Consider the following 21,569-nt stretch of genomic DNA (forward strand, 5'->3'; position numbering starts at 1 on the left):
AGTTCTTTTACATGGTCTCCGATCAAATAATCATAAGCTTCACCAAGGCTGTTAAAAGGTTATGTTTTATTTTACTTCACAGAAACCAGTTTTTCTTTTGGAAGTTGGAGAGAAGATCCTGGAAGAAATTATGTAATTCAATGCTTTTTTTTAAAAATTTATCATATAATCATAAAGTTGAAATAGACAGCTTCATTTGTATATTTTGCAAGCTATTATGATATGAAATTATGTAAGTTTAGTGCAGTTCTTAGAGATCTCTAAAACAAACACACACATTATCTCTCACATGAAAAGCCAGCAGCTGACTCTTGAAGTTTCACGAGTGGACAGGAGTGTTGTGCTTAAGGCCATGGGGGTTTCACGGTAATTACTCCATTTCAATGGGTTTAACCATGAGTTTCTAACCCGTGACGGTCATGAGGAATTTTGTTTGCCCCTGTCTGCTCTCCCACATACTGAGGAAAGGGTTTTGAGGAGTGGAGGAGCACAGAGCTTGGTGGCCACAGTCTGAGGAGGTTCTCCAATCTGAAAGAGTGCAGCCTGGCACCAGGGAATAATCAGGTAGGATTCACATAAAAGTAAATGTAACATAGGACTTGGTATAAGGTGAAGGATTATACTTAAATATGTTTCAAGAATATTAGAAATAATTGTTTTAATGTGAAGACGATAACTTTGTTTTTAACAGCAACAGGTGTTTATGACAAAAAAAACCAAACAGATTTCATTTGTTAAATTGCTGTTACAGGTTGTTTGTCCTATTTGTAGTTTTTCCCTCTCAGTTCATTAAATGTAACAAGATATGTCAGTTGTTCACAAAAAAAGCCCAGCATACATTGACACAATATTAATAATGCAATATGTGGCAGTGCAACATTTACCATTCCTGTACACTATTTGAAAAACAGACTTATGGTTTGGTTTAAATTAAAATGAACACAGAAATATTCATAACTGATCAGACTTTCAACTTTTTTATGAAAGCATCGCTTTTTGGCTTATATTTTCTGAACATTCTCATCTGAAAGGTTTTTTTTATTCTGGATAATCTTCATTCAACCAGTATAGTGTGATAATTGGCATGCCTAAATGGTTATTTGAATTCAACATATGGTCTTTTACAAGCATGCAAAAATACAGAAGGATTAGCTCCCTGGTTGGGAAATTAACCTTGACTACTTCTAATTTTGAGGCCTTTTCTGGTTGACTTTCAGCTTGATGTTGTGCAATCGTACAACCGGAATGCCTCGTGGAGACTTCAACATCTACTTTGCCAGCGGACGGAGAGGATATGTCAGAGCTGAGGAGTAAGCAGATTACTTATCTGCAGTTATCTGGTTGTTAAACAGAGTTTAATGAATTATCATCTAGAAATCCTGCAATATATTTTGAGTTGAAAGCTTCAGGAGGAGAGAGAGGATGACTCCAGACTTAAAAAGTATCATCACTTCTAGGGCAGTCGGGATAGGTCTTCTGGTTGTTGTCCTCGCTGGCCTCTTCATTCTAGGCTGCTGGTACCTCAAGAAGAGGAGCGGCTACAAAATACTCAGGGTGAGACCATCTCACTTCACTTAAATCCTCTTTATTAATTTTTTTATTTGTAACTCATTTTATGTTATCCCCAAAGGAGTTTATTACCAATATATTTTATTCTTTGTTTCACCTCAACACTTCAATGCAGAGCACCGGCTCAGGATCTGCAGGTTTTACAGGAGGACAGTACTCAGAGCCAGGAACTTCAGCAGACAACAAAATGGCTCTTGCTGATTTTGGCAGCTTCCGATCAGTGGTAAAGGTTGAATAGTTACATTATATCCTAAATGGTCTCTTTTTTCAAAGAAAAACTCAAAAGACTCAAAGCCCTTCTGAGAACAGTAGAGCATGTAAAGCCGATGCAATGCAGTGGATGCCTGAGGGAGATTATTATGTCACCAGACTAGGCCGAGGTATTAAAAATCTCTCATTCCCAAGGGAAGTGTGCACACTGGGCAAGCAAGCAGAGGGGACGCCAAGATTGCAACACTTACCATACAGCAACCTCTACATTTATGGGCACCCTAAGTAAGAACATGTAATAAGCTTTAGAAAAAATGCATATTTTATTTCAGCGTTAATTTTGTGTGATTGTGGCATAGGTGACTATGGGAAAAAACTTGAGATTTCTTACATGGCTGACTAAAAATAATGAAATTAAAGATTGGCTTTTTAGTAACTTTTGTGGAACAAAATCAGCATAATAAAGACCTTCTAACTATCTGAATCAGGGATGTCTAAGAGTGGGGGCCACTTTATGAAAGTCATGTGGACAGTTAAAATTATTTGTTTAGATCATTTTTAAATGTTTACATTATAATGTATTGTAATACATTATCATTTATTATAATTCTCTGCAAATCAGTCTTACCAATGTTTTTCAAACTCTACCCTAGGTTCCTAATGCTCCTCCAGCCTATGAGAAGATTTCTTCCGGACCACTGCCGCCTCCTTATTCCCCCTAAGTGAGAAAGACCAACATCTACAAAGAATCACAAACATGTGAAAACCAAACTCAGAATTGAACTTATTGGACAAAAACATCAAGCATCACTGTCGACGTACTTCATAAATGAATGGCACCTATAGAAAAATACATTGTTTTTCTTGCTTTGTAAAAATCTTCTCATGGATAAAGATGAAACGTATAACCTAGGCTGTTTCAGGAAACAAGGATTGCACAACACTTATTTCTTTTTTTTTTGGGACAGTTGCATTGTTTATTTCCATGCAGTAATGTCCACAGCTGTTCAATGAAAATGTACCTAGTAAATATCTTTTAAAAATCTATATGGTAAAAATAAATAAATGTGATTCCAAAACATTTACATGGACTCTAACATATTATATCTATAATTTCAAATTTCTACAAAAAAAGTAAATGTAGTTTTCAAAACAGTTACTACTTGAAAAAACAGGACATGACAGATGTAAAAGAATGTAGGCAGTTGTAATTAGTATGAGACAAAGCAACAACAGTAAATCAATTATTACGTCTTAGACAAATGTCTAAAAGGCTGAATAATTTCCCCTACTTTCCACCTTTCCGATTTACTGTAATAACTGGCCAAATGGCACCTCTCAGAGTCCGCAACATTAATGTTTCAGCTTGAACTCCAGGAACTCAACACAATCCACCGTTTTAGTGTGTTAGCAGCAGGCTCATATCATATAATCGAGTTGTAAAATCTACTTGGTGCTAAATGTGAGAAGGATCAAAGCAGCCATTACTAGAGAATATTCAAAAAGTTGGCTCAGTATTGGTTTGCTGCTTCACTTAGTCTCCGTGATGAGTCTGTAAAGTGGAATCATGTGTTCGTAGTACCCCACCGGAGCTGTTGGGGGTGACCACCAGAGCATCTTGCGCTTTGGGACACAAGGTCTTCTCTGGTTGATTTACCTGACACTGATCAGTGCTCAACACGGCATCATCAGTACTGGTGAGCAGCTTGGATGGTAAATTAGCATGCATACCCAATGATGTCTGCACAGAGTTTGTTTGAAATGCTTGGTTAGTCAATATAACAGGTGGTGTGATGCTGCTTTTTGTCATCAGTGATGTATCTGGTGGAGTTGAAGTCAGAGTGGTGCTAACTGGTGGTGCAGACGCTGCAGATGCCATTTCAAAGGTGCAGATAGTGCTTCCAATTGGCGGAACAGTAGCGATGGGCAGTGCTTGGGTCCTGGTTCCTGTACTTAAGATTGGTGGGACGGCCACTGTTGGCAGTTCTTGTGTCCGAGCACCAGAGAGTGCAGACTGAACAACTGGCAACATTGTTTTGAGTGGCATCTTTCCCGATGCTGCTTGCACTAAACCCTGTGGTTGAGCAGTTGAGGATGTTGCAACTTTAACTGCCGTCTGCTCTGAACATATAACAGATCTGAGAGTTGTTGGTGCATCCACGTGGTGGCCAGAAGGGGAACAATGTAAAGCTGCGGGAAATGGGGTGACAGGGTAATGCAAGGCACCTGTTGATGAGCTTGGTAAACCAGGAAGGGATGACAGAGGTCCTGACAATCTAGACAAGGAGGTGGATATTGTAGATGAAATGTTAGTTGGTGTGGCTGAACCACCAGTGACCCTGATTGTAGTAAGTCCTGATCCAAGGGAAGGAGCAGTAGTTTTAACTGGGGAAGCCAAAATAGGTACACTTGCTAACCTTGGTGGAGAAGAGATCAAAGTGGATGTACATACTGGAGGTAACCCAAAGTTACATCCATGAGCAGGTGAGAGCCTAGGCAGAGCTGATACTACATTTGTTTTACTGGGAATAACTGATGAGCCCAAGCCAGGTGTTCCTGTAAGTCTGAATGGTGTAACATGAGGAGTGCCTGCCAGCAAAGATTGACCAGTGCATGCTACAAATGGAGAACCTACAGTTGCCATGCTGGGCAGCCTGACTGCAGATTGGGGTAAAACTGGCGCTTGAGGACTCACAATAATAGGGCTGGATCCTTTAGGGGGCAAAAACGCCTCAGAGCAGGTAGAGGTGGCAGCAGGCACTTGTGGTGCAGAATTAGAGATGAGGAGGACATGACTGCCAGGACCCAAACCCTGGGGAGGGACTATAAAGCATGCGTTATTAAGGACAATCTGCGAGCCGGCCGTAAGGTGCGTCGAAGTGTTGAGGATTATCCTTTGTGTAACTGGGCCAGAAGTGGAGGTTGAAAATGTTGTGGGTGCAGAAGAGAGGAGAGGAAGGGTTTTATTACAGGATGGTGGACCAGCCTCACTCCTGCCACTTTTAATATGCAACGGCTTTTGGTCAAGGAAAGTTGTGCTTGTTTGGGCTGGGTAATTGGTAGTGGTTACCTGAGCTGGACAGCTGCCGGACAGTTTAGATGCCGGGACAAGAAGTTCTTTCCTTTTTATGTTTTCTGCAGGCAGAATGGCAGTAGTAAATGATGGGCAGCATGTTTGTGATATCACAGAAGTGGAAGGGACACCCTGGATTGGCGATACAGCCGAGAAAGAGGTGCGAGTATCAAGGTGGGGGGAACAATTTGCAATGGTAAATAAATTTGTTATTGGGACCAGTCCAGCTGTGGTGGGACTGTATGAACCTGATATTGGGACAGATGAGGCCTTCGAAGGAGAATGAGACAGAGCACAGACAGTCTGCCCGACTGTTGTCGTCTTTCCTAATAAAGGAACTGCAACACCTGGTGAGACAAATTAATGTTAAGAATGTTAGTAAGAGTGTAATTGACATTATTTCCTACAATGTTCAGAGTGAGCTGTTTAATTCAGTATTAAAGCAGTTTTTTTAAACTTTGGCAAAAATTTTATGACCCTTTCAAAAGTTTTGCACATAACTCTTGAAATTAATTCATAATCTTCTCAATCAAACAAACACTTCAACATAATTACACAACTAAAAAGGTTTTGAGTGATTTGTTAAGCTGCTAAAACTTAAAGGATTGACATTTAGACTTTTGATTACAACACTTGACAACGGGTTCTGCTTCTGTTACTGTGGATATGTGTTCAATTTCACAACAGTCCACCTGTGGGCCTAATTAAAATAAATGAACACAGCAGGGCGCCTCTAAGTCTCCCTTGTCAGACTGATAGCCAACCACAAAAGCTGAGATTGCAACTGCGTGCAAGTTGTGGGGAAGGACAGGAACATTTCTGAGTGGGATGGAGAGCACAGTATGTCCACATTTTATTTAACTTCTCTGACAATGCAGCAAAACTTTTTTTGTGAAAGAAAATAAAAATGTTGAAAACATCTAAGACTGAACTGTAAATGATTGCAATTACAGCTAATTTTGAAAACAAGGCTTTGAAAGACTTTTAGAAAATCTCGGCAGATATTTCCACAATAAGTTTAATTTGTTATAAGGAAAATTAAGAAAAACAATAGTGTTGGCTACAGACCTTTAGAACTAAATAATTATTTGTACCCTAAAGATTAGTTTTTAAAGGTCAAATTCTTTTAAATTTGACATATAAAACCAACAATCGCTTTATACATGTTTTTGTCATATCGATTTTTAGAATCAGCCAATTACAATCTATGTAAAATAAGACTGTAAATGTGGTTTCAAATGAGGTTTACTTTAAGAGAACCTACCTGGTTGGACGGTACTGTTGCTGGCCTTGGACAATGCCTCTGAGCTGACACAGGCAACAGGCTTGGCTGAACTTATTCCCATTTTTAGAGTTGAACTTGATAAGGGAGCGGTCAGGGCTTGTCCACTCCCAGCTCCCATCATCTGCTTCGATATGGCCTCACTAAAGGTGGTGGATGTTATCACTGTGGGCTGGCCAACACGTACGACTCTTGAACCGGTGGCCGACTGCGTGGAAGGTTTTGACGAGGATTGGTTTGTAGATACTGAAGAAGTTGAACTAACTAGGATATATTTAGTAGCCTGGGAGATCTCGTCTGTATTGCTGCGCTTTACACCAGTCTTGCTGATTTGTTCCTGTGCTGGGACTTTGGAAACACCAGACGGGACAACGACTTTGTTTTTCAAAGTTGAAGGCGGAAAAGGAGAACTGCAAGAGGCTGTGTTCACCAGCTGGGAAATCTTGGTTACAACACTAGAAACTGGTGAGATGCAAGAGGCTCGACTTAAAGAAGCAGCAGTGCCTGTTGTCTTGCTTGCAAGCCCTCTGACAGGAGCGCTACTTGTGATCGCAGTTGGTGTAGAAATGGTGGCAGTATGAGGGGCTGTTAATACTGAAGGACAATGCTTCTGGGTTTGGGCCGTAGATGTAGTTGTCCCTCCTGGAACATGAGAGAGAACCGAAGCAGTGCGAGTTGTTGATGTCTTAGACACAAGAAAGGCTTTTAACTGAGGAGATATAGTAATGACAGGACTTGTAGGGAAAGACCCCAGTGAATTCTGCTCGGAAGACGTCTGGACTTTGACAATCCCCGTGTTCCCGCCTCTAGTCGTTACCAATATGGACTGAGAGTCACGGATGCAGACGGTCTTCAGCTCCTGCTTAGGCTCTGTAAATTTAACAGTCTCAGCAGTGGATGCTCTGGTAGCAGCTGTGACAATGGACGGGGTGGGCAGGCCACCTTTTAGTGTGCTGGCTTTAACAGTGCAAACCTGTGCCCCCTTAAGTCTGGCGGAGTTTGGGGTCCTTTGTTGAAGAATGGGGGAAGTGGAGGGTGCAGGTTTCCCCGGTGTCCGTGAATCTGTAAGCGGAGCGACCTGCTGAACAGGGATTTTACCGTCAGGAATGCTGAACCCAGGCACATCTGTTGATATACACACAGGAGTGGTCCCTTTAGAAACAGGAACCTGAAGGGCATTTGATTGTTGTGGAGTCACACCAGTTGCCTTGGTTTCATTCTTCTCTACAAGATGGCTGAAAGGCAGAAACACCACCTGCTGCATTACCTTCTCTACAGTTTTCTTATCCATAACAGAATGAGCAGGGGGATTGACTGGGCTGCTGCTGCCTTTTTTAACAAGGTGACCCACCCCCTCAGAAACCTTACACACCACTTGGACAGGACCTTTTGGTTCAGTTTGGGGTACTGTGCCCAGTGCCGTTTTAGGAAGACCTCCTGTTAATACAGTCTGTACTGGTGCTTTTGTTGTAGTCTGTTGTGACATCTGGTTATCACTAGAAGGTTGTGCTTTTGATGCTTTTGGATTAGTCAATGCAGACCCTTTCAGCTGCCCATCTACATTGGATAAACCTGGGAAATCTGTCGGTCTTCTCATCAAAGTCACTTTGTTGCCCACACTTTTGGCCAGCAGGGTGGGAATGGGCGTGTAGCCTGGGGGTAGATTACACGTCGGGTTGAGGATGGGAGACGTGGGTGACGCTGACGTATATGGTGATATTCCAGCCGCCCACGTCAAATTGCCTGATTGACTTGTTGATATTAATCCAGATCTCGTTTCTCTTCTCCAATCTGTAGAAGTAACACTGGTGAGAATACCTTGAACTCCTGGCAGAAGAGCAAAACCTTTCTCATTGCTGGCCACAGGGAGTTTAAGGTGGTTTGAAGGTGCACTAGACAGAGTTTTATCTGCAGCAGACTCTGCAGCAGACTCTCTAGCACTTGCTAAGAACACAAAAGAAATTCTATGTTAGAGATAAATTGACAGGTTATCATTCATAAAAAGCAGAATTGCATCTATTTGTGTGAGTGCATGTCATATTACAACCTATGATGCCAAATGAATCGTATTTGCATGCAAACATTTCTGACTGGAACAGTCTGAAAGCCAGTCATCTGTTATAATTGACCAGGCATTATGTGTAATAACAAATTGAGTCTTGTTACACATAACATTCACAGCCCCCTGCTCTCTTGTTAACATCTGCCCACTGTGCAGTAGCATCGTCTCAGACTGAAAAATGTAGGAAAATCCAACATTCTAGTTTTAGTTTACCTCCACTCCAAAGGCCTCTGGGAACAACGTGTTCCTGGTCCTCTTCTTCTAAATCTCTACAATGAATCTTCTCCACGTCTGTTTCTTCGTAACCATAATCATCCTCATCTGACGACGACGAAGATGAGGAGGATGATACACACTCTTCCCGTACAAAGTTGTTGTACTCTGGGTGCTTCTTGAAATCATCATATTCCTTCTTTAAACGAAGTCTGAGTGGACAACACAAAACAAACTCATTAAAAACAGCTAAGGTGAAACAATAAAAGATATTACAATTATTCGCAGCTCTTTTAAACTTTGAACACTTCTGACCTGTTTCTTTGGTAGGCCTTAACAAGTTTTGGTTCCCAAGGTAAAAGCTCATTCAGAAGTCTGATTAGAGTGCTATGGAGCTCTTTCACTGCTTCTTTCTTGTAGTACCATCGGCCCTGTTGGTTCACACATGAAGATTTGAAGGCAGACTCACTTATTATTAGTCTATTGATGTGGAGAAAAACTACATTTTTTGACAGAACAGTGGTGACCTACCAGTCTTTTTTTCATGCTCTCCAGTTCGTCGAGCTCATCTTCAGTCTTACTGATCAGCTCTCGCAGTTCATCTAGATTGCTGCACACCAACTTCAGAGGACAAAAAAAGACAAACTGATGAGAATTGAAGAAAATGTAGAAATGTTTTAATTTTTTTATGTTACCATTTAGGATTTGAGTTATGGTAAAAGGCCTGTACTTGTATAGTGCTTTATCAAGTACAGCGCACCCTGAAGCGCATCACTACTTTCAGTCATTCACCCATTTACACATTGACCTGGTGAATTATAAATTGTGTTAACTTATAAGACATGACTTTATAGAAATATTTATAGGCATTTTAAACTCAATAGACTTTGCTTTCTGCAATAGATGAACCTGCTTTTCAGTATTATTCAACTTTAAATATTTTCACATTCTGCCACATGACAACTGTAAAACTTTAAAGAATTTTATTGGTATTTTATTGATCACAAGTGAAAGACCAACACAAAGACACCACTGACCTAAATTTAAAAAAAAACAACCAACTGTGTTTTATAACTAATCCAACTAGTAAACGTCAATCTGTGAGCATAAAAACAGCTGATCTGTTCATGTTACATCATGATTCACCAACAATAAACATAGTGGTGGAAGAATCATGCTGTGGGGGTGCTGCAGGGACAGAGTAGCTGGTCAACGTTGACAGGAAGATGGTCACTGCTATCTGTCTGTCTGTCTGTCTGTCTGTCTATCTAAAATGACAAGTAAAAACAAAAAAGTATTGAAATATGTACAAGGCCGAGAGATATAAAAAACTGTAAGTCTTTTAATGTATCCAATACTATTGCAGTCTTCTAACTGCAACAGTATTTTGGACAAATTGTGAAAGAAAAGCAAATGAGTGTTATTACAAAGACTAACAGAGATACAACTAAATTCTCAAGAGTTTGTCAAAATTTTGTACATCTCCGTGATCATTTTTTTCTATTCTTTCATGAAACTTGAGGGATTTTGTGCAGATGCTTGTGTAAGTGTTGTGACTACCTTGAATGTTGGTGCCGGAGGAGATTCTTCCTTCGCTTTTTTCAAAGAATCAAGGTTTTTTCCTACAAAGAAGTGCAGTAGTGACTGAACTATTGTGGCATCATTTTACAGTAAAAACAAATGTAAAGCTTAAAAAAATAAATCACACACCTGTTTTATATTTTTTCTTCTTGTCCTTCCTCTTGATTGTTGTGGTAACCCTTTGAACTGCAGACTTGGCAGCCTCGCATGGCAGCGGCCCCAAACTGTGCAGATGCTTCTGCTCTCCTTTCACTCCTGGCAGCTGTTCCCTTGTTCGGTTTTTCTTCCGCTTCTTTTTCTTATTCCAGATTTTGTCATCCGCCATCTCCTCCCTTAAGTTTTGAGTCATCTCAAAGGACAAATGAGTTGCTGGTCTGGACTTTCCACAGCAGCGGACGTCCTCCGGAGGTTTAGAGTCACAGAAGTTTCTTTTTAAACAATCCGAACAGGGAGATGTTTGATGTACCCGAGCAGATTTCACCTCCTCCATTTTGACACCCAGTTTACCTGGAGATGAAGGCGAGCGGCCGGTATAGCTGTGCTCAGCTACGTTCAGGCAGGGATCTGCTGTTTCTGCTTTGATAGTGTGTTCTGAATCATACGAGAAGACCTGCTCCTGCATTGACGATTGCTCATCTGAAATTTCTTCTTTCAAATTCACTTTCACCTCATCGTCATCAACATTTCTACCTTGCGTGAGGAATAATATGTTTGTACATATTTTTACATTTAATTTTGAGTCTTCTCTGGAGTCGCCATCAGTGGACTCTGATTCAGAAACATCCATTCTCGACAACGATTTGAATCCGCCTTTATCCCCATTCTCCTTTTTAAAAACCACAAGTCTCCCTACTGTTTTCTTCCCAGAATCTTCAGATTCACCCGTATCCATTTGGCCGCCATCACAGGCGTCATTTTGATCCGACTCGCTTTTCACTCCGTCCGACCCATCCTCCTCGGTCCCTTGTTTTATTTCAACTCTTCTTACCAGCACAGAAGGGAAAGGAAAGACTGGAGGAGCACTAGGGCTCTGGCAGTAGATCCTCAGGTCGGCACCGCAGAAATGTGGAAAATGTATGTAGGCGTTCTCTTTACTATCGTAGCCCAAAATCGACTCCCTGCATTCATGGATGGGCTGGGCGAGGACAGCATCCTGCACGTCTTTCTGCGTCTCATACACATGGTCGCACAGTCCCTTGAGAAGCCAAACCCGCTGGTAAAAGGGCAACAAATGGAAGGGTTTCTCCTCCAGTGGACTCACCTCCCCCAGGACACTGAAGAACTGATGGCAAAGTCCCAGCTGCTCCGCGCGACGGGGCTGATTATGGTAGGCGCCGACAGCTCGATACCACCCCATGACGCGTTGCCTCAGCTCCGACTCCCAGCGACGGTATGGTAGTGCGGGTCGCCGTTGCAAAGTGGCCCTCCTCTGCGGCGGGGACAGCAAGGAGGACATGACTTTGGACAGGAGCGGGCTGCAGCGTGGCATCAGCAGGCAACGCTCCAGTTCAAAAAACACAATCTCAGGGAGGTTGAGAGCGGTCTGCGCAAGGCAAAGGAAATGTCCGATGGCGGGCAGCTCCCACAGGGCGCCCACGGTGTGCGGGGAGGCCTGCGACAACAGACTCTGCTCCCACTCTTCCACCTCTTTGGCCGACATTTCTTCCGCTTCTTTCTTCTCAAGCTCACGTTGCCTGGAAACGCAGCAGAGAGAAGCGGTTTATCATTGTATTTACTTCTTCACCGACAGCATTCATATGTCTTTAACTTTTTCACACTTTGTCACTTTACAACCACAAGCTTCCGCATATTCGACTGGCTCTTTATGTGACAAACTGACTCAAAGTGCTGCAGATATGTGAAGTAGAAGAAAATACAGCTTACTTGTGATTTGTTAAAAAATCATTATTGAACAAATAATGATGACCAAAGAACAAATAGGTCATTGATAAAGATGCAGAGAAGTTAAAAGCAGAGTTAGGTTACACAGCCATATCCCAGCTCCAATCCATCACCCAAAAATGCAAAGAATGTGTCGCAACTGCAAATAAACCAAGTCATGGCCATCCACCTAAACTGGCAGGTCTGGACAGCGTTAGAGATGTAGCTAAGAGGCTCCAGTTAACTCTGGAGGAGATGCAGAGATGCACAGCTCAGGTGGAGGGATTTTATGTCGGGAAGGCAGCTATTTGCTGAGCACAAATTTGGTCTTAATAGAAGCATGGCAAGAAGAAAGTTGGAATACAAGAACAAAATTTTACTCAGTGATGATTGCCATTGAATCTGACCGAGCTCATCTTATTTTGCAATAAGATTTGCAAAAATTTCCGTTTGTAGACATGCAAACAGAAATTTGCATGTCATCCAGCACACTTGCAGCTGGAATGCTCCAAGTGTGCATTCCAACTGCACACTTGCAGCTGGAATAGTAATGAAAGGCGGTTCTATTAAGCACAAAGTCAGAGGACTGAATACAGATGAACTTTTCTAATATTTGCAAAAGACTTCTCCAAACCATGAGCTTATCCTTATACTTCATAATTAAGTACTACTTCCTGTTGGTATATCACATTAAGTACCAGCAAAAAACCCCATTGACGTTTATGATTGTAACTTTACAAAATGCAAAAAAAAATCCACTCACCTCTTTTCCTCCTTGACCCTTTGCTGTTCCTCCTGACGTAGTGTCCGCACCATGATAGACTCATGGCCACTGCCAGTAATAGTAGCCAGGTACCGAGAAGCCTGCCTCCTCCGTGTCGAGGTTCCCCCACAGCCTCGTTCCTCCTCTGCACCAAAACGACCTTTAGAGGTCACTGCCAGGGACGTCTTTTCTCGCAGCACTCTGGTGTAGCACATCAAGATAGTATTCTTATATGGGCTTGAAAAATAGTGATCAAATGCTATGTCTGCAGTAGTGTCAACTGAAATTAAACTGTATTTTAGATTTACACTATTTCAAGCAGTTTATTTGGGTTTCTAAGCAACTTTGTTGCCCTTACCTGGAAAGTAATGTAAGCTTCTGCTCCAGCATGATTTCCAGCTTTTGAGCCTGTTTGGATATCCAGTGGTCCACCCCATAGTATCGGTAACAGTTCTCTAACATAAGCCTGAAGTCTGCAACAAACTCTGTTATGTTCTCATACGCCTGGTTTACAAACTTCTCCTCAATGTGACGCAAGCACATCGACTGCCTAAGCTGAGCCTGAACCTGGCCCTGAACCCCTTCTATGCCATGCTGCGCGTCATGGTGGCCAATGGGATGGAGAAACGTGCTGGTTATCCCTTTGTGCTTGTCCAACAAAAAGACTGTGAATATCTTATAGGCTTGCTGAATCTCGTAGTTCATATCATCTTCAAAGCTGTTGCTGTTGGTTGAAATGCAGACTTCAGGCAGTGAGAGGTCACTGCTTGGAAACGCAGACAGGCTATCTTCACCAGGACTGCGAAATGGTACCACAGCCTCTGGTTCCCAGGTGCCGTTAGTGTGTTTTTCTTCGGATCTGGTTATATCTCCGGAGTTACTACTGATCCATTTCATTTGTACAGGCATGTGAGCAGTGGGCTCCAGAGTTGGGGAGTTTTGTTCTGTCACAGTCGGATCTGTCATGTCCTTCTGATCCATGGCACAAACACCTGGGGAGAGTAACACCAATGGGAAACTTTAATTTTCAAAAACACTCCATCTAAATGGAAGCTAGATCTGCAAAGTGTGAAGGTGCAACTCAGAAGATAGGAACAGAAAGAAATATTTATATCAGTGACCCAATTTAAAAAGTGAAATTCACACTTTACATATGGGCAAACTGAGTTATGCATTTCTTTAATCTTTTAATTCTATTCAGACCAATGAAAACACAGAATTGAGTTTTAAAAAATATAGAATATTGGAATGAAAACTAGATTCATAATAATAAAGACATAATAAAGACATTATTATGTCTTTATTAGCTAATTATCCAAATCAATAGCTATATATATTGATATAGCTATATACATATACATTTAAGTTTTTAGACATGAATTACTGAAATAGAGGAGCTTCTCAAAGATATACTAATTTACTGTTATGCACTTTAATGAGTCACGCCTTTATATAACTGGAAGCAACTAAATCAGAATCCCTGTCACGCAAGTATCCGCATGACTGACTTTATGTCTCCTGCACCTCTTCAAACTTTTCCTTTCCAAGAATTAACAGCTAGTTAGGCTAAAGTTAGCAACAGCGAGTTAGCTAATAAAACAAAGCCAGAGGAAAAGTTTCAAAAATAAATCCACCTTATCATATCTCGCATATGAACGCATGCAAAAGGGGAGCTAAACAATGCGACCAGGGGCAAACTTTGGTTGCTTCAACAACATACCTTGACGTTTTCAGTGGGGCTTCTCTCAAGATAGCTCTTAGCAAGCTTAGCAGCCACGGCAAGCCTGCTAGCTAGGTTAGCTGGCTATTGTCTCTCACTTGAGGCCTGCAATTGCTCCGCTCACCATCCATAGTAAATGTTTTTTAAGTACATTTAAGGTCCAGCAGGTAGAAAGTTACACAGCCTTCTCAGTGTCGTCATCGCACGGAATGATGTCAGTGGTAGCAGGGAAAGCTAACGGAGCATTAGCCGAAGTAACAGTAGCTGATTGTGTGATAATACATAACAGTTAATTTTCACCACCTATAGCGCTAATCACATGTTGTCAAATGTACGTCTGCTTAAAAATCTCTGCGCTCACTTTAGACACTGTTTTACAGCAAGTGTCGCGTTCAGAAGCCCTGCCGATTCAGTCTGAATAGTGTAAAACAATACAGAAGCGTCCAGTCCACCAAAGATGCTTTACGTCCACCCGATGCAAATGTGTGCACTCTGACGTAACAATCTCGTTCCTGCGTCACGCAGGTTTGTTTTCATTCTGGAGGAAACCCAAAAAAATATTTATTTTTTTTTCATACATTTGATAATGTGTACTTGGAAACTCTAAGAGAAAAATTAAAATAATAATAATTAAAAAATAAACCAAAAGGCCCTGTGCTCAACTGCTCGTTACTTGTATTGGTTTTGAAGCGGTTTTTAGTTAACAAACAAAAATGCATTTTTATTTAGATTTTCTGCTTCTTTAGGGGTGTATTGTCACTAAAATAAAAATACATAAATGAGGAAAAACACAAATATCATTCAAATGATGTTGTTTGTTTTTTTCCCCTTAAAATCCGAACTTTATTTTCAACATGATTAGTTTATTCTGCAAATTATTACATTAAAGTAAAAACTTTTATCGGATTCTTTGCCCCAGTTTTCAATTTTAATAAGTAACAGAAAATAAAAGTGTTTTCTCCAACTTACAGCAATGCTCCGTTATGACCGCTAGATGTCGCTTCTCAACATTACAAGTTCCAGTGTGGAACAGGGTAAAAATTCCCCTTTGCCTTACCTCTCAGGTTGCTCATTATACCATCCTAAATAACATTCTGTTCCTAAAAAGATCGTATTAAACTCAAAATCTAGTAGATAGTAGATGTTTTGTCTGTGTCTATGAATGACCATGCCACTCTATATGAAATCTCTGTTCGACTAACAGGAACACTGCTGACTTAATCTAATTTAATGGGTTCATCTCGCACATACTAATGATCTCTGATGAGACACGTTCACCATTATCAGCCAATTATATTCTTGGAAAAAACAGGGGTTATACATGTTCCACAGAAAGAATACATTAGTGTGTGTTTGTGTATAAACCTGTTTGTTTTTTGTATCCATTTGCTTTGCTTAGATATTCATGTAAAAGCTCCTATAATTACTGCTGAGGAACGTTTCTTAACACAGCATATTCTATATCGACTATTAGCTTATGTGAGACATTCAGAAGATCTCCAGTAAGCATTTATGACTCCAGGGGCTCAAAAAATATTTTTGGTTAGAGTTAGTAAAACATGACGAGAAATGAAAAATATTTTTGCAAAATTGTAAAAATTTACATTCATTTGAATGTTTGTTTTTTACGTTTTTTGGAAAATACATAGAAAAAAAAAACAAAAAAAAAAAAACCCACTTCATATTTACACATATGGAGTATGAAAAACACCATTTTTTTTTCTTCTTACACCTTATTTTGTTCGTTTTACATGTCCAGAAAAAAAATTATGTGAGTCTAGTGCACAATAATGGGATTGAGTGCTAAGCACAAAAATTTAAAATAAAAAGATGTGAGAAATATATAGATATATATTTTAAATCTCCAGCACAATGCAGAGGTTATGGACTTGTCCGTGTGTGTTGATGACTCTATCTCCACCATGGCTTTCCAAAATTGGAATTGTTGCCCCACCGGGTCATTTTAGAAATCTAAATAAATGAATGAAAATGTTTGTAGTAACACTTTTATAAATTAACGTCCATAAAAGAGCCATCTTACATGTTTGGGTTTTTTGTGATTTGGTTGAATTGGTTTATTATGAAACAGACTACTAAACGTCTAATAAATAAATAAAAAAGCACCAGAGATTACTGGTGCTATGGTGAACAGGTTGGGCCCCAAATCTCATTCTGCTTCCTGGGCCTCGGCCCTGCGCTGTCTGGAGACTGAATGAAAAACACAAAACAAAGAAGCCACTCTTGAGAAGGATTAAATGTTACTGCAACATGGTGTTCCAATATCATTGTACCAAATAAAACATAGAAACAATTTCATTTTTTTTAAAAAGGGCTATAAATGTAATATTACGAGGCATCATTGTGTTACAAATCTGTAGCTACTCGTTAGGGCTCAAAGCTCGCTCATATGAAAATAGAGAGCTGTTTCTTTAAAGGCGCCCAGATCTCCGCTTAACGTTACTTCGCGAGATTTGCTTGGCGCCGCGACCTCATGTGAGACGCCTCCTGCTTGAGAGCCAGTCCGACGTTACCTCTGCAGAGGAAAACGCAACGGAGCCCCAAAAATGGTTTATTTCCGTCTCATCTGAGCCCAAAAAACACGTTTGTACCAAGAAAGACTTTTTTTTAATCCATTGTTTATTCGAGGCCTAGCAGGGGCGCCGCGCAACGATGTGGATCCAGGTTCGCACGATAGACGGGAAGGAGACGCGAACCGTTGAGGATCTTTCTAGACTGACCAAAATTGAGTCTTTACGGCTGAAAATACAGGAGATCTTCAATGTGAGCCCCCAACAGCAGCGCCTCTTCTACCGAGGGAAGCAGGTAAACCCACTTCTGCCTGTCAGCCCCGTCACGCAGCAGCCAGTTTTGACGCTTTGACAGGGGGGGTAGACTTCGGTGGTCCACCTCCCTGTGCTCAAGTCTTTTCGGACCCTGTGCGAGCTTCCTGTTTTGATAGAAATCCGCCAATAGATCTTGCGAAAAATCTCCGAGTGGCATCCTATGGGAAAATTAGGGTTAACATTATCCCTCTGTGCACTTCACAAATGGCGTGGACATGTTTGTTTACATTGCTAGTGCAGAGAAACGGGAACACAGCACTTTGTTTCCACATGTGGCTCTGCGAGTGCACTGCAAACTAGCACATCCGTGAGCCATTTCTAACTGGATAAACGACAGACCTCCAAATACAACCTTAGATTTCTATTTCGCATACATAACGACGTCACAGTGTTATTTAAACTCCACAGATCCTTTTAGAAAGTCTTCATTATTGTTTAATGGGGTAGATCACCCTGGAGCCCACACGTGCCTTGAAGCAAGTGTATTTGTTTACACCCTAGCGTCACCACCATGCGCACAATGTACACTGTGCACACTCAGTGTGTCTGCATAGTGTAAAGAAACCTGTTTTCATGTGGCAGTACTGTTCCCCCAAGTTGCACTGTCTGTGATGTCTAACAAAGGCGCACTGATGGATCTCTGGAATGTTTTGTTAGACATGTTCTCTACTGAAATCACACATCAAAATAAAGCACCGTATGGGTAACAAATATTATTCAGTGTTTAATAAAGCCATAAATTTAAGCACTGTCACAGTATAAGTGAGCAATTACATGCTATCACTTTATGTTATGCAAAAAAATTTGTATGTTTGTAGAAATGTGCAGTCGGGTCAGCCACACAGTTATTACTTTATACTTCAGATCCTCTGTGTATTGCATGTGTAATATATTTGGAAGGAACAAAATCATTTAAATAAAGAAAATTTCATAATAACGACAATAACATTTAGGTTTTATATTATTTCTGGTTTTGATTTTTCCCTCTTACAATTGTTCCACAGAAATTTGACTCTGAGACAGCTTTAATTTAGTTTCAGTGCCCCCCTACAGAGCCCAGCAGAACAGAAATGTAAAATATCTTTGCAGATTGCATACTACCACTAAGTTTGTCATTTGTGTAAACCAGAAATGTGCGAATAAGCTTATGCGGGGTTAGTGAATGGGGTTTTGCTTTGAGACTGAAGGCCCTTTTTGACATATAGTACAGAATCAGAATGATAAATCTATGAGGAAAAATCATTTAGTTAAGTGAATGATGCCTGATGAAGATCTGCAATTAATGATAGACATGTTATTTATAGCTGGTGGGAAAAATTATTTTGCTTAAAATGTTTGATTTATTTTGATAAAGACAAACTTCAATAGACTGTGTTTGTATATCTACATATATTTTTTATTTATGGGTGGTCTCATAGAACCAAGCTTAGAAAAAAATGTGTTTAAAGAATAACTGTATATAGTGTTTAGTTGTTAGTAATAACCTCTAAAGCATATTTACAAAATGGCGGTGTTTACTTTCAACTCACTTGTTTTTTATGAGAAATATTTTTATGTTGGTTCTGCAAAGTCAAAGTTGGCACTTGCTAATACTGATTTTAGCCTATTAAAAATTTTCCCTCAGATCTATAATGCAAAGACATTATAGGTCATTATAGGAACATTATTTTTGAAATGTTATATGAACACTTTATGTTTTTCTAGCTTTCCTGTGAAGGATTATGATTTGTATAAATGTAGAAATGCAGGCCATGCACATCTCTTGTAAGAAAGTTGCCACTGTAAAACTGGGTTTTATAGCATTTTGAAACTAAGACACAATGATTAGGGAGTTGATGGGTTTTTCTTTAGCTATTGGTGATTAACAGAGTTAGAATCAATAACATAGTAGATAGTGTTACCAAACAATGTAAATGCTTAAGTTGCGAGATTGCCAAAGGACTTTCGTTCATCTTGTGTGTTATCAGTTGAAGTCTTGAGCTCTCTTGCTCTGTCACAGCCTAAATAAATCAGATATTTCATAGAGCATAAAATTTAGCTTTTCACATCATTGGGATTTCTCTAACTTATTTTTTTAACACCAAACACTGAAAATAGCTATTTTAAGTTGTCATCTCTCAATTACAACTACCACACAGAAGAATGTTGTTGCTAATGAGCTTGGTTGTATTAAAGTATACTGCATTCACTAAAAAGATCAGGATTTTGGTTATTGCTTATGGTTGATCAAGACAAAATTGGCCAATTCCTACCACTTTCCGATTTCTTTATGGAAGTGAATTTTTGACCAATACAATAATTTTTTTCAAGACCTCTTTAACAACTTTAATTTTAAAGCCATAGGTCAGAGTTCATCTTTCATGGTAAGGATTGACATTACAGTTACCCAAAAATGACTTCCTGAGAGCAGGTTGTATTAAATATTTTCTTTCTCGAATTGGAAAGCTTTGGACATGCTACTTATATTTGAAGACAATAAAAGTTGTAAGTTCCTTAGACAAGATTAATTCATTCATGTTTGTGTATGTCACTGTGCTTGGCTACCTATGGTGAGCAGCTTTAAAGCAGCATGTTTACTCTTGAGTTCATCTTGTTTTAATGGAGTTGTCTTCCTGTTCGAAGGGAATTGTTGTTTACCATTGCTGCCACATGCTTCCTCAGAATATAGAAGTCTTTATTTCCTGACAAAAGTAGTCCATATCATGTAAAAAAAAAAAAAAAATAAATAATAGAGTGGAAAAGACAAATGCATTCATCACAAAAAAGAGTTATTCCAATATGTATGAAAGCTTGAGGTAAATCTTATGTGCTATATGTTACAGTTGACAGAGCTCTTACTATTAAGTTGTTTGACACTTTCAAGACATGAAGTTCCTCAGTAAGGTATAAAATAGATATTAAGTAATGCCTCATTTGCATTGAGTTGTTGAGGTTCGGTTCACTATTTTATTTGTTTTTATTGCAAAAGAGGTCCATAATGCAACTAACCAATTCCTGAACCCCTTTCAGTTGTAGGTGCATAGGACAATGGTACTACTGGTTAGGGACGAGCTACTGGCATCACACAACACAGCCTTTTGATTGGACGACAGAAAAACATTTAGCCCTGCCTTCCCAGTGAGAGCCCAATGTTCTACTGAATATGGCGGATCATGAAGTAGCGTACTGAACTGCACTGATGTGAGCCGTTCCGCTGAGAGGAAAGGAGGCACAATTGACATCAAATGATAAGCTGATTTTATTGAATTAGACTATATGGAGCTGAATCCCTGTGACTATACCAATTGTATTGTATTATGAAGAAAAGAATGTATATAAAGAAAATGTAAATTGAACGATGATTCTATAATTGGCTATAAATTGGACCGATTTGTCTTATTTAACTGTATTTACTAAAGGATTTCTCATATTTGCACTATCGATGAACTTAAGTGTAGCTTAAACCTGAACATGATTTTTTGCTCATGCAAATATCTCTACAAACAGATCTGTCTTCTGTTTGCATCTAAGTTTATTCAGAGTTTTCTCATTGTTCTGACTTGGTGAGTCAGCCAAACATTATAGCCCCGGGAAAGACTGCACCCTATGGTATGCTGATCTCACTTTGCTGATATTCAGTCATATCTTCACCTGTTGATGTATGTCAGGCAGAAGATTTTTGTTCTACGAGAGATTGAGAAGTTGGACCTCGTTGATTCATCAAGATGAGTCAGTTTGGTTTCTGCAAGTTGGAGACTCTCTCCTGCTCAATTAGGAAAATAAATAGCACTTAAGGGAGTGGTTTCAAATTGTTCCTCTAAAAATAGTTATGTTCAATAAGAAAATGTCTGTTTTGCTTGTAATTTGTAAGTACTACTCAACTACTTCTATATCAAAGAATTGTGTGCCCGGAAGCTGGTCACAGCGTTAATAAATGATAGGAATATTCATTTGTTAACCTGAAGTTGGTTCTGGTTGTTGTAGTTAACAACACCAGGCCCATCCTGTGCTGTAAATCCCCTACTTCCTTTATTCCAAGTGGATAGCCTTGATTAGGGGCTTTCCATGTGTTAAGTAATGTATGGAATGAGATTGTACACTGACATGCACTCTGGTGTCTGAGGTCTGTTAGGATTTAGGCTCGTAGCTCGGCAACTCAGTCTAATTCCCTTTTCAAAATGGCGTCTTGTTTTTCCCTCCAGCTCTCTGCTCTCGCTGCCTCATCGCTTCAAAGTCATGCTTGCGTTGCTGTCGTGAGCGTCCTGAGCCAGGAGCCACTCATCTTTGACTTACTGCTTGTGTCTTCCTTTTCATTTTTTTAAACTTTACTTTTATTTTTTCATACTCGTCTAGTTTTTTCCTGATCACTACTTGTTGTGCATGTTTCACTTTA

At 40.0% G+C, this 21,569-nt stretch overlaps 3 protein-coding genes across 3 annotated transcripts in view; 2 read left to right on the forward strand and 1 right to left on the reverse strand.

Moving 5' to 3' along the window:
* The first annotated feature begins 430 nt into the window (after positions 1–430).
* On the forward strand, positions 431–2,864 carry mlana (melan-A). The gene is made up of 5 exons (XM_028025166.1): positions 431–564; positions 1,218–1,310; positions 1,458–1,554; positions 1,685–1,792; positions 2,433–2,864. Exons 2-5 carry the CDS (start codon positions 1,222–1,224, stop codon positions 2,499–2,501), a joined length of 363 nt encoding a protein of 120 aa, XP_027880967.1. The 5' UTR covers positions 431–564; positions 1,218–1,221; the 3' UTR covers positions 2,502–2,864.
* Positions 2,692–14,848, reverse strand: brd10 (bromodomain containing 10). The gene is made up of 10 exons (XM_028025165.1): positions 14,355–14,848; positions 12,993–13,626; positions 12,635–12,835; positions 10,120–11,684; positions 9,970–10,031; positions 8,941–9,030; positions 8,725–8,840; positions 8,410–8,621; positions 6,117–8,078; positions 2,692–5,199 (listed from the first exon to the last, which is right to left on the reverse strand). The coding sequence occupies exons 2-10, from the start codon at positions 13,613–13,615 to the stop codon at positions 3,314–3,316; spliced, it is 6,717 nt and encodes a 2,238-aa protein (XP_027880966.1). The 5' UTR covers positions 13,616–13,626; positions 14,355–14,848; the 3' UTR covers positions 2,692–3,313.
* Positions 14,849–16,816: 1,968 nt separating this feature from the next.
* Positions 16,817–21,569, forward strand: part of uhrf2 (ubiquitin like with PHD and ring finger domains 2) — a 34,739-nt gene continuing 29,986 nt past the window's right edge. The window contains exon 1 of the mRNA XM_028026355.1: positions 16,817–17,177. Coding sequence (XP_027882156.1) covers positions 17,025–17,177 — 153 coding nt within the window. The 5' untranslated portion in view covers positions 16,817–17,024. The remainder of the gene's footprint in view (positions 17,178–21,569) is intronic.

This window comes from Xiphophorus couchianus, chromosome 8, assembly GCF_001444195.1.
Source record: "Xiphophorus couchianus chromosome 8, X_couchianus-1.0, whole genome shotgun sequence".
Lineage (NCBI taxonomy): Eukaryota > Metazoa > Chordata > Actinopteri > Cyprinodontiformes > Poeciliidae > Xiphophorus > Xiphophorus couchianus.